The following is a 14,308-nucleotide window of genomic DNA, read 5'->3' on the forward strand; positions in this document are numbered from 1 at the left end:
TGACATGTCCATATTAAATATATTTTGTTCAAATTAATATTTTTAAATTATGTAGTTACTATTAAATATATTATTGGATTCGAATCTCCAGAGCTTTTAGTTACATACATACATGAGGACACCGTACATTAATACCTTATGAATTACTATGATGAAATGATACATGTGAATCTTTGTGTTCACACCGTTAATGATTCCCGAAAAATATATATTTGTTTTTCTGGTATTTAATAACATGAATTAGATATTTCAGATCAGTGTAAATAATTTAAAATGAATTAATTGTTTGTTTTTATTGATTATTAACAGTGGCGGAGGCAACGTACAAAGAAGGGGTCAGTTGACCCCATAACATTCATAAATTTTTTAATTATAAGCTAAGTCTCATAAGATAATTAGACGTTGTGGTTTAAAATATTCACAATGACCCCCATGTGATGTGATATATACTTGTCTTTGACTCCACACATATTCATTTTGACACTTAACCTTAATGCTCTTTCTATTTCTGTTTTGGCTAAAAATCTATAATATCTTTCTATTATTAAAAAAATTCTGTAATCTTCACTAATATATCAATTTTTTCGTCTTTTTAGACATATCCTTTTTTGAGTATTATATTTTTTTCAAAGTTTTTTTTTTTGAAATGTTTTTTTTCTAAAAGGTCATGAACCAAGGAAGCCATCTAAATAATAATTTACACTTTGAATATCATTTAATGGTAGTATATAAAAATTTAATAAAATTAATTATATGATCCCTATGAATAAAATTTCTGCCTCCCCCACTGATTATTAACCAAAATTTAAAACCATAAAAGAATTAATCTCGTTCGATCAGCTTTCAGGACAATCGTGCAAGTTGCAACTTTGTAAAATGGAGACACGTAATAGATACTGAGATGGTCCATGAACTAAGTTTTTGCAGGAGAATCAAATTATATTTAGTCGCAGTAACCGGATCAGTTTTGTACGAATTTCAATCAAACTGAAAACCCATACTATTTTTTATTTTAGTTTAAATACACAAGTTAAATTTTACACTTGATATTTCTCTAAATTTGATTTCTTCATGTTTCCCTAATATAAATTTTCGTTTGAGTTTGTCCAGATAAATTAAATCGAATAGATTCCCACCAATTTCAAACTAAACCAACCAAAACATAACCAAATATTTTTTTGTAATTTGTTGTAGACACTAGTACAAATCACTATGATGCAAGTCATTGTTACTCTGATTATTTTCTAAAATAAATATGAAAATCATGTAAGAAACATCATTTAAATCAATTCACATAGATATAATTTGATATATAATAATAGATGAATTTCTTCGTCTTAAGTAGAAAAGGTGAACATCTTCGTCTGTATAGTTGAGTTATTTATTTTATATTATATATATATATATATATATATATATATATATATATATATCAATGGTTTGTATGTTAACAATAAAATTGTACTCCAAGTTTTAACTATAAACATAAATTACTTAATGTTTACCGGTATGGACGGCAGAAATAAATAAACAGCTTCTAATATGGTTAATGGATGCATGATGCACATGTCATAAAATACTATATATCTCACCATCACATGTTCACATTTCATTTGTCAACGATATATATATCACTTTTTCTATTATAATAACCACGGGTGATTGATAGGTAGCTAATCAGGATAAATATTAAAATCAGTATAAAAATAATTCAAAATAATAGCATAGAAAATTTGATCATGCTCGTGTTTCGCGTGGCCATCTCCAAGGAGTTCGTGCTCCAAGTGGGGGGCTCGGAGACATAAGTGGAACAAGTGGGAAGCTTCAAGGTTGCATCATGCATGCATGCAACAATCGATCGAGCTGATTTCGTGCTCCAAGTGGAGGGCTCGGAGACATAAGTGGAACATGTGGGAAGCTTCAAGGTTGCATCATATGCATGCATGCAACAATCGATCGAGCTGGCCCAACATTTCTGCTGCATTTTTTCTATAACCAAAGATTTCAGAAGAAAGAAAAAAAAAGATTTCAAACCAAAAATATAACTAGGTTTCTAGGATTTATGAATAAAAGAAAAAGAGTCGATTTTTCCCCACTCAAAATCATCATTTAGAAACAGTTACTGATTTTTTTTTTTGAGTAATTTTTTTTGCCACGCACGGCGATTTAAATAATTGTTGCATAGTGCCTACTATAGACACATTTTAAATGGTAAAAATATTTGATTTTTCCACATACTCCGAAATTTACTTTGGTTTATAGCATAAATCTACTCTGTTTTTTTGCAAAAAAAAAAAAAGGAATTTTAGGCGGTTTAATGATCAAATACACGGTCATTTGGAGTAATCATTCCTATCTATCTATCTATATATACTAGAATATGATCCGCGGTACACCGCGGGTTAATTATTTGATTTTTTTATTTTTATAAATTGATGAATTTATTGTGTATAATATTTTTTTGTTATATACCGCGGGTCACATGCGTTGTATCTAAAATAAAAATTTTTAAGTTGTATTTGTTTTGTTTTGTGTTTAAGATTGTATAATTGTATTTTGATTTGTTATTTATAGGATTTCACCTGTGGTATATTGTCTCGTATTAATATTGACCCAAACCCGTCCAACCATATAATCTAAAATGAAATTAAACATCATTTTGTTATTTTTTTAATAACACTTTTATTTAAATGTCATATAATTCGAGTTAATTTAAAAGTTGCTTTCAAATAGTTTCCATGTATATTTTTAAATTAGTGTGTGTTTTTGGACAAACCCGTAAAAACAATTTATAATTGTATCTTAAAATACTAATTAGGATTTCACCCGTGATATACTGTCCCATTTTAGATAATTGTAAAAATTAAAGAAAGATCCGAATGACTCAATTTCGGGTCTGAATAAAATAACGACATGATTAAATGCTCAATTTGTTCTTAAAAATATTAATATAGATTACACACATATCATCGATTGAGTAATATATGTCCGTTTTAAAAAATTTGAATTGTAACATATGCACAAAAAAAACTAAAATTTACTAACTATTTATATATTTTATAATAATTTAAAATAATATAAATATAAGATCAAATAAAAGTGAAATAAGAATCATATATTTATGTTTAAATTAGGTAGAGAGGTTTTAGGAAATTAGTGCAAATTTGTTATATTAGCATTAAATCATCATATTTGATTTCTTTATCTATAAAAATCGTGGAGAATATACCATAAATAAAGCGTTTAAATATAGTAATTAGTTGAGAAAGTATATATATTTTAGATTTTATTAATTATTTTCGTTTTTTAATTTTGCCAAAATTTAAGGAAAGATCCGATTGAAGATTTCCGGGTCAAAATTAAACAAATTTGACCCGATTTGGGTACCCCAAAAACTGCTGCAAAAATGTATAGTAGATATATATATATATATATAAAATCATTCTTATATATATATATATATATATATATATATATATCAATCCAAAACCAAGTGCGTAATTTTTTAATTTTTTTTTTGACATTTTGAGTGAATTACCATTCACAAATCAATTGCTTTCAAGTTTCAAACTTTTTCAAAAGATATAGCTATAAAATTGATGGACAAGAAATGATCTAGATACAAGAGAAGCTAATAATGAATGGATGGTGGAACCACGGACGAAACAGTCAAGAAAATTTTCAAATTATATTTGTCACAGCTATTGAGATTCAAAAACAAATAATTTAGTGAGTCCATAAATTCCAATTTTTGAGTCTCACCACATGTACGTTTTTTTTTTTTTAACCACAACAACAGAGATGTACTTAAGTTCTCTTAATTATATGGTGTCCTTGGGTCTAGGAACTAGACGCACCAAAAAGTCATAAGAAAAATGAAGTTTCAATGATTTATAGTTCCTCAATAATTGGAACCAAAGAGATAGGAACGGCTTTTGATCCTATCTTCTTGTTTAAATAATAAACCAATTATTGATGCAAACAAAGAAAGCTTGAATATCACTGACAATATTATTGTATTTTAGACATAAACGTATTTCAGACAAATACGTTTTATTAATTATTTTGATAATGTACAATAATATCATGTCCCAACTTTCTGTGAGTATATCATATATTAAAATTGATGTTAATCAACTTGGTCTGTTACAGTTTATAGACTTGGCAACCGATATTGAATTGATTATAATTATACAATCGAAATCCAAATATCCAAAGTTAAAGTATTACTACTCATGCAGCCAAATTATTGGACCAAAAAATCAAAAGAAATTCCGTAGACTAAATAAAATTAAAAATAAATTATATTGGAAATATGATAGAAGAAGGGGAAATTGGCAAAACTAACCAACAAAAAAACTTTAATTCAATAACTAACCTTTAACTCTCCTATTCACTCTCTTTCTCTTCCTATCTCTCTCTACCTTCTTTCTAAAAAACTAATTTTTTTTTTTTTTTGGTTATTCACCTAAATCACCCTAGAAGAAGCTAGCTGGCTAAATATGTTCTACAAAAAGAGAGGAAATGTTATTATCAGTCCCGTAGATTCGGATATACTAGATACACACAAGCTTAGGTTTGAGAAATAACGCACAAATCTCCAAAATTATATTTTCTATTCAAGGAAAAAAAAAGAAAAGAAAGTAATCGTTCTTTTCTATAATATTTTTTATATGTCTAGTGATCATCAAGAAAGTGTATTTATATACAAGGATGTCCTTTGACAAAAAAATATATATATATATACAAGGATGTCTAAATAAAAATCCAGGACTATGCATAATATTTGTTAATACAAAATCGTAACGATAGAGAGGAAGTCTTGGCATATTTCTACGAGACAACTCTATAACTAGACAAACGCCACATCATTAAACACATAAAAATTTCAAGTTTCTCATAGATTTATGAACTGTGTGTGACATAATCTATTGCAGTTCTTTCTTTCTATGAAACAAAACATATGATATATCTATAAATTATAGCAATTGATTCATATTAGCACGAAAAATAAGAAAGAAGCATAGCGTAGTCGCCTTCTTAATTTGACTTGTACGTTAGAACTTAGAAACACGCGGATTTTAATTAAAAAGTAGTACTTAGGAGGAGAAACCACAATTAATTAATTTAAAAGCAAATTTGTATAATTAAATTAAAATTTTTGCAAAATAGCTTTTAATGATCGAAAAGAGCCAGAGAGAGTTTGCTATATAAACACCTTCTCTGCCTCTCTCAATCCCTCCCCCCACACCTTTCTCTTTCTCTTTGCATACTCTGCTCTTTCTCTCTCTACTGTGTTCTCTGTTCAAAGGCTTTGAGGTAAATAAAAACTACTATAATCTTTCTTCTTCAACGCCTTTCCGTTTCCTCGTTGCGTTTATCAACATTTCGTCGGTTCTCTGTTTTGCTTACGAACTTCATGCCGTTTTTGTATTTTTCTTTAAATTTGCGTTCTCTTAGTTGGTTTTTTTTTGTCCACCAAATTTCATTGAGACATCGTCGCCAATCCACTAATTTTCGGTACATTTACCTAAATTTGTTTGTGATGAAATTGTCTTTAAGAAAACTAAACTAGATTTCGTAAAAAAATCGTGTTACTTAAAATTAGAATTACTCCAAAGTTGAAATATTTCTCAGGCCAAAAATTGAACCGGATCCATAACCGATCACAGCTAAGGTTTTATTTTTCTATATACAACATTAAGTCAAACGGGTCAAATGATGGTCATAAGTCGGTTAATACCGGTTTAAACTTGATTACTCCATCAGTAAATTCGGTAATACAACCATTTTATTTTTACCTCCTTCTTTTTTGACAGACCAGCTTATCTTTGGTTCCTAAAATTTTGGTTTAATACATAGTACACAGTTAAATTTCTGTTGTCCACACACGTGTTATATATGCATAGATACATACGTAACGTACGTATATATATATTTTGATCCTTTGTTTGTATATGTAGTACTAATAATTTTTAGGAGTCAATTAGTGGTTGCAATTCGCTGAATCTCTTAGTTCACGTTTTAGAAAATCTTATCCCGACTTTCTTGGGATATAAGCATCTTTGTCCATTCATTACACAACCTATTTCTGTTTTCTTTTCCTCTGTTAAAGTACAAATCTAATCTGAATAAAATCCAAATGGGTCATTATTATCCATGCAAATCCTCTGTGAATCAGAATTAAAACCCTAGAAAAGAAAACAAATATTTAAGATTTACGTCTCTGATCCAATAAATTGTTACAGAAAATGGAGTTCGAGAACCGGTACGGACTTGCAACGTCGCAGAAGTACGACTGTCTCTTGTTCGGTACGTACTTAACCGGAATAAACCAAGTACTTTTGATTAATTCATACAAATAGTTTCCTGACCGGTTTAACAAAATTTTCTCTTTAGATTTGGACGATACTCTTTATCCTCTTAGCTCCGGGATCGCAAGAGAATGTGGGAACAACATCAAAGGTAGTTCTATTTCTATTACCGCAATCGATTTATCGCTTAACAATTCATTCTTAAATTGGTTTTTGTCTTTCCGGTTTAATAGATTACATGACCGAGAAACTCGGTATACCAAAGGACAAACTCGTCGAATTGTCCGATCTTCTCTACAAGAACTATGGAACAACAATGGCTGGTCTTAGAGTACGTGATCAATATCATCCCTAAACTTCTATTATTTCTTCTTACAATTTTTTTTTTGTACCTTTTTTTTTTTTGTAACATTTTCTCGTTCTCTAGGCGATCGGATATGAATTTGACTACGATGAGTACCACAGTTTCGTCCACGGTCGTTTACCATACGACAACATAAAACCCGACTCTGTTCTTCGCAGCCTCTTGCTTAGCCTCCCTCTCCGCAAAGTCGTACGTGTCACAATCACTTTTATATTTATTTAAATTCCATACTATAATATAGTTTGAATAGATAACTAATCAACATTTTTTAATTTCCGTAATCAGATCTTTACCAACGCGGACAGAGTTCACGCGGCCAAGGCGTTGAAGAAGTTGGGATTAGAGGATTGTTTCGAAGGAATCATATGTTTCGAAACGCTAAACCTGATGCACACAAACGCTGCGTCTAACAATTCCGAGATTTTTGATATCGTTGGACATTTCAACCGGTCTGAACCGGTCGGTTCACTTCCCAAAACGCCTGTTGTGTGTAAACCATCTGAATCGGCTATCGAGAAAGCTCTTGAAATCGCCAATATTGATCCTACCCGAACGGTATAGCAAACCGGATTTTTAATTATCACCTTTTTTCTTCCAAACTTTCAAAAACTTGGACAACAAAACTAAAATTTATATTAATTCTCATCGCAGCTGTTCTTTGAGGACAGTGTCCGAAACGTACAAGCTGGAAAACGCGTTGGTCTTCACACGGTTCTGGTACGATTATCTTGGTTTAATTAACCAAACATAATCAAATTTAATCAAACAGAATATTTTAATATTGGTTTTGGAATTGACTTTGGAGTTTGTTAATGATTGTTGTTTTCAGGTTGGTAAATCAACCAAAGTCAAAGGAGCAGATTACGCGTTGGAAAACATTCACAACATGAAAGAGGCCATACCGGAGTTATGGGAAGCCGACAGGAAGTCGCCGGATGTTGGATATTCCGGCAAGGTCGCCGTTGAGACATCTGTTAGAGCTTAGGAGTACTGTTTCGCTCGTTGTACCTAATTTTCCACCACTGTCATTTTCAATTTCTTTTTTTAAATGACGTAATGTCATTTTTGTTTTTTTCGACTTGTGTTTATAAATTTAAATAAAAAATGAGGAAATAATTTCCATCTAGTTTGTAGGAAAAATAAATAATTCAATATCCTCCGGGCATCTTCTAGAACTAATCAATATAATCTAAAAAAATACGTCAAAAATGCATAGAAAATCAAGAAGATCTCACCATATCATTTTTACTGATACTTGAGCAAAAAACTTTCTTTTTTTTTTTATAATTTTTACATAAAAATATGATCAGCGATTAAACTATATAAGATACAGATATATGCTATATACTTTTCACTATATTACAAACTGTTGATACGGTCGTATCTGATATAATTATTGTATGAAACTTAACTTAATACTAGATTTTGTTTTATTGTATTAAGTCCACAATGTGATCAGCTGAAATGGCTGAGTAATTTTATTTTAAGTTGTTTAATTGTTCATCAAATATGGTCATGAGTCATGAATCATGATGGATGTTGACAAAAAAAAAAAAAAAAACCCGTGACAGACTTGCAGTTCAATTACACTTGTTTCGGAATATGTACAGAACCAAAAAAAAAAGTCAATAATTTCGTAGTTCAATTTTGTTGCACAAAACTCTTTTTTTTTTTTATAATGATAAACCTTCCACCCGAAAAAACATGTCGTTTATACGGCGAGAGGTTCATAGAAACGGCACGTTGTTACATATTCAAAATGATCGATTGTCATAAATAACAATTCTGGCCCATAGGCGAAACAGAGATATTAAAGGGTGGGCCCAAAATTCAATTAAGAGATAAGTAAGAGTGTCAGTCATTTGCACCACTAGAAAGATGACACGTGTACTCACAACGACTAACCTTCAAATCAGACGGTCATCAATGCTCGCACCTATCGGTCGGTTCCCATACTCTCTTTCAATTGCTTCTGAGAGATATTTAAGTTTAAGAAAAATATCTTAAGCTTCTCAAGCTTCTTCAATGGCGAACCTTCCCACCGTTCTCGTAACCGGCGCTAGTGGACGAACAGGTAATCACTTCTCTATTTCGTTTCCGCCGATATTGATTTTAGTTATCTTTCGTCCTGTTAGGGCTAGTGATGTTATGGTTTATGCAAGTGATGATCAATTGGACCAATCTGGAATTTAGTTGTGTTCTGGAGTGATCTCTGTTTTGATCTTGTTTAAGCTTCTTCATGTGATGAAAATTGTGGTTGTTTTCATGGAATTGATAGGTCAGATTGTGTATAAGAAGCTGAAGGAGGGGTCAGACAAGTTTATAGCAAAGGGTTTAGTTAGAACTGCTGAAGGAAAAGAGAAAATTGGAGGAGAAGCTGATGTTTTCATTGGGGATATAACAGATGCTGATAGTATTAATCCTGCGTTTCAAGGGATCGATGCGCTTGTGATTCTCACGAGTGCTGTGCCTAAAATGAAACCTGGTTTTGATCCCACTAAAGGTGGAAGACCTGAGTTCATTTTCGAAGATGGACAATATCCTGAACAAGTAATTATTAACAAGAACATCTTAACCTTTTCCTTCAAGTTTCAGCTTGAATATTTGTTCATTGCAGCGTAAGCAAGACAAATTGATTTTGTGTAGGTTGATTTTATTGGCCAAAAGAATCAAATTGATGCAGGTAGGTGTATTTTTTATTTCCATTTTGTTTTCCATGGTTTCTTGTTAAAGGTTAAAGTGTCTAATTCGGTGAGCTTCTATGTTCAGCCAAAGTGGCTGGTGTTAAGCATATTGTCGTGGTAGGATCAATGGGTGGAACCAATCCGGATCATCCTTTGAACAAACTGGGAAATGGGAATATACTGGTTGGTGGAAATTTCTAATATTTGTTCTTTTGATAATGAGTTTGGTTTCTTGCACTGCGATGAACATTTGGCTTATGAGGCTCAAAATTTGGCTACCTAATGCGTGTTCAGGTTTGGAAGAGAAAGGCTGAACAGTACCTTGCTGATTCTGGAACTCCTTACACAATAATCAGGTTAATCAAATTCTTTAGAATGCTTATATTTTAACTACAAGGCCCTTTGTATATATTAACCACATCGAAATTCCTCCCAATTCTGTAGTTGTAAAAACTTCTAGTTACACTGTGTCCTGGTAACTGGTTAAGCCTTTTATCATGTGGATCAAGGAGTGTTATTCTCTATCTTCTCGAGCCTGTTCTTACTTGTTTATCGCTGTTCTTGTTTTCCTTAAAATTTGTCTGTTGATGAACTTAGAGCTGGAGGACTTCTAGATAAGGAAGGCGGTGTAAGAGAGCTGATAGTTGGTAAAGACGATGAGCTACTTCAGACAGACACAAAAACCGTCCCCAGGGCTGATGTTGCGGAAGTCTGCATCCAGGTCTACTCACCTGCATTAATTTTCTTAATCAAATCTTCATATCCTCTCCTTGGTTTATTTTCCAATTTTGATCTTTCTTCTTTACAAGTACAGGCATTGCTGTTCGAGGAAGCCAAGAACAAAGCTTTCGATCTCGGCTCAAAGCCAGAGGGAACCAGTTCTCCGACTAAAGACTTCAAGGCTCTCTTCTCTCAAGTCACGTCTCGTTTCTAAATCCTTATCTTTGCTGCGAATAAGAACATTTGGGATGTAATTTATCAAACCTTCTAAAATAAAATCTCTGGGGTCAATTTGAAAGGAGCCCATAATAATAAGTATGTTTATTATCATTTCGAGAGAAATTGGTTGGGTTTGAATATTTTGAATTTAAAATATGGGGCAAATGACAATTTTCTCGTTTCTATCACCCGCTTCATCTGCCTTTCTATCGGCACAAAAAAAAAAAAAACAGAGTAATATGTTAAACCAATCACCCCCTTAGGCCATCTCCAAAGGGAGATCTAAGTGGTTGTTCAAAAGCAAAAGTGTCTACAAAATAAATCAAAAATGAAAAAAGATCTTGGACCCGTATCCAAAATTAGATTTTTAAAACTTATTTAGACACGCATACGTGTCGTTTTCTCCTCTTTTTCTCGTTCTTTCTTCTTCTTCTCCGATACAACCCAGAATCACTCTGTAACTCACTTGTCGTTGCTCTTGTCGTAACCCTAGCTACCAATAAAATCCGTCGCGACGTCCATATCTCCCCTCCTTCTCCTCCTCCCACCACATGTTATCCCTTCCGCCTATCTCACCTATCCATCTTCCCCCAACCTCGATCCCCTTCTCAAATACAGAAATTTCAGATCTACCATATCATTCGACCTCTCTCAATTCTGCTTCTCTTTTAAATATTAGGATTTGGGAAGACGAAGAGTAAGTGTCTATCCATTTTGATTTTTGTCTGAACCCATTTCTGGGTTTTGCTTTACATAGCATGGATGGAATCTCAGATTTGTTAGTGTTTCTAGTAAATTGTGTATATGGGTTGTCTCGAATCTGACAATCTTAAAGCGATTCAAAGAGTGATGAAACCTAAATTTACTAATTGATATGGAATTTGGTGTGTAGGGTTTGGTTTCACGATTTGATTTGCTTTGAGCTGAACACGTTTCTTCGTAATTCAACATTTCTTTTCGTTGTTTGAACTCATCTAGTGTTAGCATTAGACGGGCAAGCAAATCTTCGGGTTTAATTTCACTAGTTAAGTTGTGTTCGTTCTTTTGTCTTAGATTCAGGTGTGATGGACAGAAATTAGAGGCTAGTCACCTATGAAGAGCTAATGGACATAACTAAAAAATTTAAGCAATAGTCGAGTTCTCTGAATTGTTTGTGTTCATTTAGACGTTGATTTTAAGTCTTTTTTGTTTGTTCCTATGTTGAATTGGGCTTGGTAATTGCAGGGAACATGTTTTGTTGATAGTAAGGAAGATATGTGGTTGCAGGAGCAAATGATTTGAAAGGTGAAGATGGGAATACAAATGTGGTGATTATATTTCTTCTAGCCTAGGGAGTTAAAAAGTGACGTGAGGACAAGCTGATGATATGGCTTCCAATCTTTCTACCGTCTTCTCTAACTTGGAGCTACTTTGCTTCCTGTAACCAAGGTAGTACCAAAAGCATTATCTTCAAGATTGTGTGTTATACTTTCACTAGTTTTTGAGATCTATCGAAGTTTAGCATTTCTTTATCCAACGTTTGAGATTTCTGTGCTTTGATTACTTTTGTAGGTTTTAAGACATTTGTTGTATCTAATGAGGATTCAGAGAAGCCTATCTATTGACGGGTTTCTCTTGCTCATCTCTGTTCGTTAGAGGATCAGAGAACCATATTCATAGATGACAAAGGCACGTGATTGGAAAGCCATAGAAAACTTATTAATCTCATTTGCCCAATGTGAAGATTCACTGAGTTTGTGTGTCAAGGTTTTTGAGTGTGTAAGTTTTGAGAGTGTGGAGTGTGTGTCAAGTTTTGAGAGTCAAATGTATCCCAAACACTTGTACCAATTTTTTCAAAAATTTAAATTTTTATATCCTCAAATGTAATTTCACCATTGGACTGTGTCTAAATTGAAAAATACTTTGAGTGTCTAAACTTTTGCTTTTGCATTAAAACAATTAGAAATATGGTTTTAGACCCATGAGGGAGTCTAAACCATTGGAGATGCTCTTAGTGTTTCATTAAGATCTTAAACCAGTAAAGTTTTAAAAAAATTTGTACTAATATGTTAGGTTATTTGGCCAGATTTTGGAAAAAGCCACAAATTTTTTTGCTAAATTTCATAGTAAGTCAGATCTAGACACAAATAAACATCCATTACCACTTGCACCGAAAAAGTAAAAAACAATCTGAAACAATTTTTGCAAATGTCAAAAGAGGGTTTATAAATTTAGTGGCAATATAGTTTGATATTTGAGTCAGCCCCTGCAGTGAATAGCCATGGTTGTCTCGGATGAAACTTGCAGTCCAAGACTCATGCAATCAAAACCCATAATATATATATATTAATCTCCTGAAAAATCAAAATATATGACGATGACGCATAATAGTGTGATTTAATACTTTGTATAAAAGTTTATGCCGGTTTCTAATACTTTGACTTAAGAATCTTTCTGAACTGACTAATTCCTTGAAAACTGCTGCAGGTAGATAACATGGCAGGGCAAGGATCAACGTCTCAAGCTCTGTAAGTTTCACAATCTATGAATGCATGATGAGAATCTCTTTTTGATGAATGAGTGATTCAATAGATATAAAAGAAGAACCTTTGTTCTGTTTTTTCGTTGTTGGGGTTATGCTAATATGCTAACTATGAAGCATGAATGAAGGAGCTGCTAATATACCACAACTACAAGCCAACACTCTGTGCCATCAAGAAATAGATGAAGGATTCAAGAGAGGATCGATCTGCTATGTGGGCAATTTCCGGTTCGATTTAACCGAAGTTGGTTTGAGAGACCTTTTCTCACCATTCAGAGAGGTTATTTCTTGTAAAGTCAAGAGATTTCAAGACTCTAGGTTGAGTGGAGGGGACGGCTTTGTAGAGTTCGTCACTCCACAAGAGGCATTGAACATATACTAATGCATGGAACATATGTATGAGGGCACATATACTAATGCTACAATGTCTCTATACAAGGAATTCTTTATTCTATGACAAAAAAATATGTACCAGAGATGCACCGACATTCAGACTTGTGTGCGAGATGAAATCAATGAAGAGAAATGCTCTACAAGCAGAAGGTATAAAGCTTATTTGTCATTTAACTTTGCTCAACAAAACTAACAAACTAGTACTAAATATTTGGATTTTACAAATTAATTGATTTATCTAATTAAGATAGAGGGTAAAAAACATATATATATTTCAAATTTCACTAAGTAAGAAGTAGGTCAAAAACTAATGAAGTAAAATAAAAGTAAATGGATCATATTCCTAAATGGCTTATCTTGTATTAGTTTATTAGTGATGTTTATGAAAAAAGGGTATAAATGGTTGCTAAAATGAATGAATGTAAAAACTTCTAGTTACATTGTGTCCTGGTCACTGATTAAGCTTTTTATCATGTGGATCAAGGAGTGTTATTCTCTATCTTCTTGAGCATGTTCTTACTTGTTTATCGTTGTTCTTGTTTTCCCCAAAATTTGTTTGTTGATGAACTTAGAGCTGGAGGACTTCTAGATAAGGAAGGCGGTGTACGAGAGCTGATAGTTGGTAAAAACGATGAGCTACTTCAGACAGACACAAAAACCGTCCCCAGGGCTAATGTTGCGGAAGTCTGCATTCAGGTCTACTCACCTGCTTTTATTTTCTTAATCAAATCTTCATATCCTCTCCTTGGTTTATTTTCCGATTTTGATCTTTCTTCTTTACAAGTACAAGCATTGCTGTTCGAGGAAGCCAAGAACAAAGCTTTCGATCTCGGCTCAAAGCCAGAGGGAACCAGTTCTCCGACTAAAGACTTCAAGGCTCTCTTCTCTCAAGTCACGTCTCGTTTATAAATCCTTATCTTTCCTACGAATAAGAACATTTGGGATGTAATTTATCAAACCTTCTAAAATAAAATCTCCGGGGTCAAATTGAAAGGAGCCCATAATAATAAGTACGTTTATTATCATTTCGAGAAAAATTGGTTGGGTTTGAATATTTTGAATTTAAAATATGGGGAATATTTGGTGATTTATT

General features: G+C 32.7%; 2 protein-coding genes and 1 long non-coding RNA gene across 4 annotated transcripts; all 3 read left to right on the top strand.

Annotated features, from left to right (window-relative positions):
- Positions 1 to 5,211: 5,211 nt before the first annotated feature.
- LOC9309112 (uncharacterized protein C24B11.05) lies at positions 5,212 to 7,804 on the top strand. Its single transcript, XM_002870916.2, has 8 exons — positions 5,212 to 5,319; positions 6,249 to 6,312; positions 6,400 to 6,465; positions 6,548 to 6,645; positions 6,742 to 6,867; positions 6,964 to 7,233; positions 7,330 to 7,395; positions 7,508 to 7,804. The coding sequence occupies exons 2-8, from the start codon at positions 6,252 to 6,254 to the stop codon at positions 7,661 to 7,663; spliced, it is 843 nt and encodes a 280-aa protein (XP_002870962.1). The 5' UTR covers positions 5,212 to 5,319; positions 6,249 to 6,251; the 3' UTR covers positions 7,664 to 7,804.
- An 813-nt stretch (positions 7,805 to 8,617) lies between these two features.
- Positions 8,618 to 14,225, top strand: LOC9307033 (uncharacterized protein At5g02240). 2 transcript variants are annotated; one of them, XM_021022364.1, is made up of 7 exons: positions 8,618 to 8,752; positions 8,957 to 9,228; positions 9,325 to 9,361; positions 9,448 to 9,545; positions 9,657 to 9,718; positions 13,788 to 13,911; positions 14,005 to 14,225. In XM_021022364.1, the coding sequence occupies exons 1-7, from the start codon at positions 8,704 to 8,706 to the stop codon at positions 14,122 to 14,124; spliced, it is 762 nt and encodes a 253-aa protein (XP_020878023.1). In that variant the 5' UTR covers positions 8,618 to 8,703; the 3' UTR covers positions 14,125 to 14,225. The 2 variants fall into 2 exon arrangements, with proteins under 2 accessions (XP_020878023.1, XP_002870963.1); XM_002870917.2 differs by lacking the exons at positions 13,788 to 13,911; positions 14,005 to 14,225 and adding exons at positions 9,960 to 10,083; positions 10,177 to 10,416.
- LOC110227617 lies at positions 10,594 to 13,358 on the top strand. Its single transcript, XR_002331307.1, has 4 exons — positions 10,594 to 10,998; positions 11,526 to 11,729; positions 11,853 to 12,808; positions 12,951 to 13,358. It is a non-coding gene; the product is annotated as an uncharacterized LOC110227617 (long non-coding RNA).
- Positions 14,226 to 14,308: the final 83 nt, after the last annotated feature.

The sequence above is a fragment of the Arabidopsis lyrata genome (assembly GCF_000004255.2).
Source record: "Arabidopsis lyrata subsp. lyrata unplaced genomic scaffold ARALYscaffold_6, whole genome shotgun sequence".
Taxonomy (NCBI): domain Eukaryota; kingdom Viridiplantae; phylum Streptophyta; class Magnoliopsida; order Brassicales; family Brassicaceae; genus Arabidopsis; species Arabidopsis lyrata.

Excerpts from the sequence above, each read along its gene's own strand:
- LOC9309112 (XM_002870916.2), top strand. The coding sequence starts at position 6,252 with ATGGAGTTCGAGAACCGGTACGGACTTGCAACGTCGCAGAAGTACGAC. Across the intron at positions 7,234-7,329 it reads ATATTGATCCTACCCGAACG|CTGTTCTTTGAGGACAGTGT; the intron begins GTATAGCAAACC and ends TTCTCATCGCAG. Across the intron at positions 7,396-7,507 it reads TTGGTCTTCACACGGTTCTG|GTTGGTAAATCAACCAAAGT; the intron begins GTACGATTATCT and ends TGTTGTTTTCAG.
- LOC9307033 (XM_021022364.1), top strand. The coding sequence starts at position 8,704 with ATGGCGAACCTTCCCACCGTTCTCGTAACCGGCGCTAGTGGACGAACA. Across the intron at positions 8,753-8,956 it reads CGGCGCTAGTGGACGAACAG|GTCAGATTGTGTATAAGAAG; the intron begins GTAATCACTTCT and ends TGGAATTGATAG. Across the intron at positions 9,719-13,787 it reads ACTCCTTACACAATAATCAG|AGCTGGAGGACTTCTAGATA; the intron begins GTTAATCAAATT and ends TGATGAACTTAG.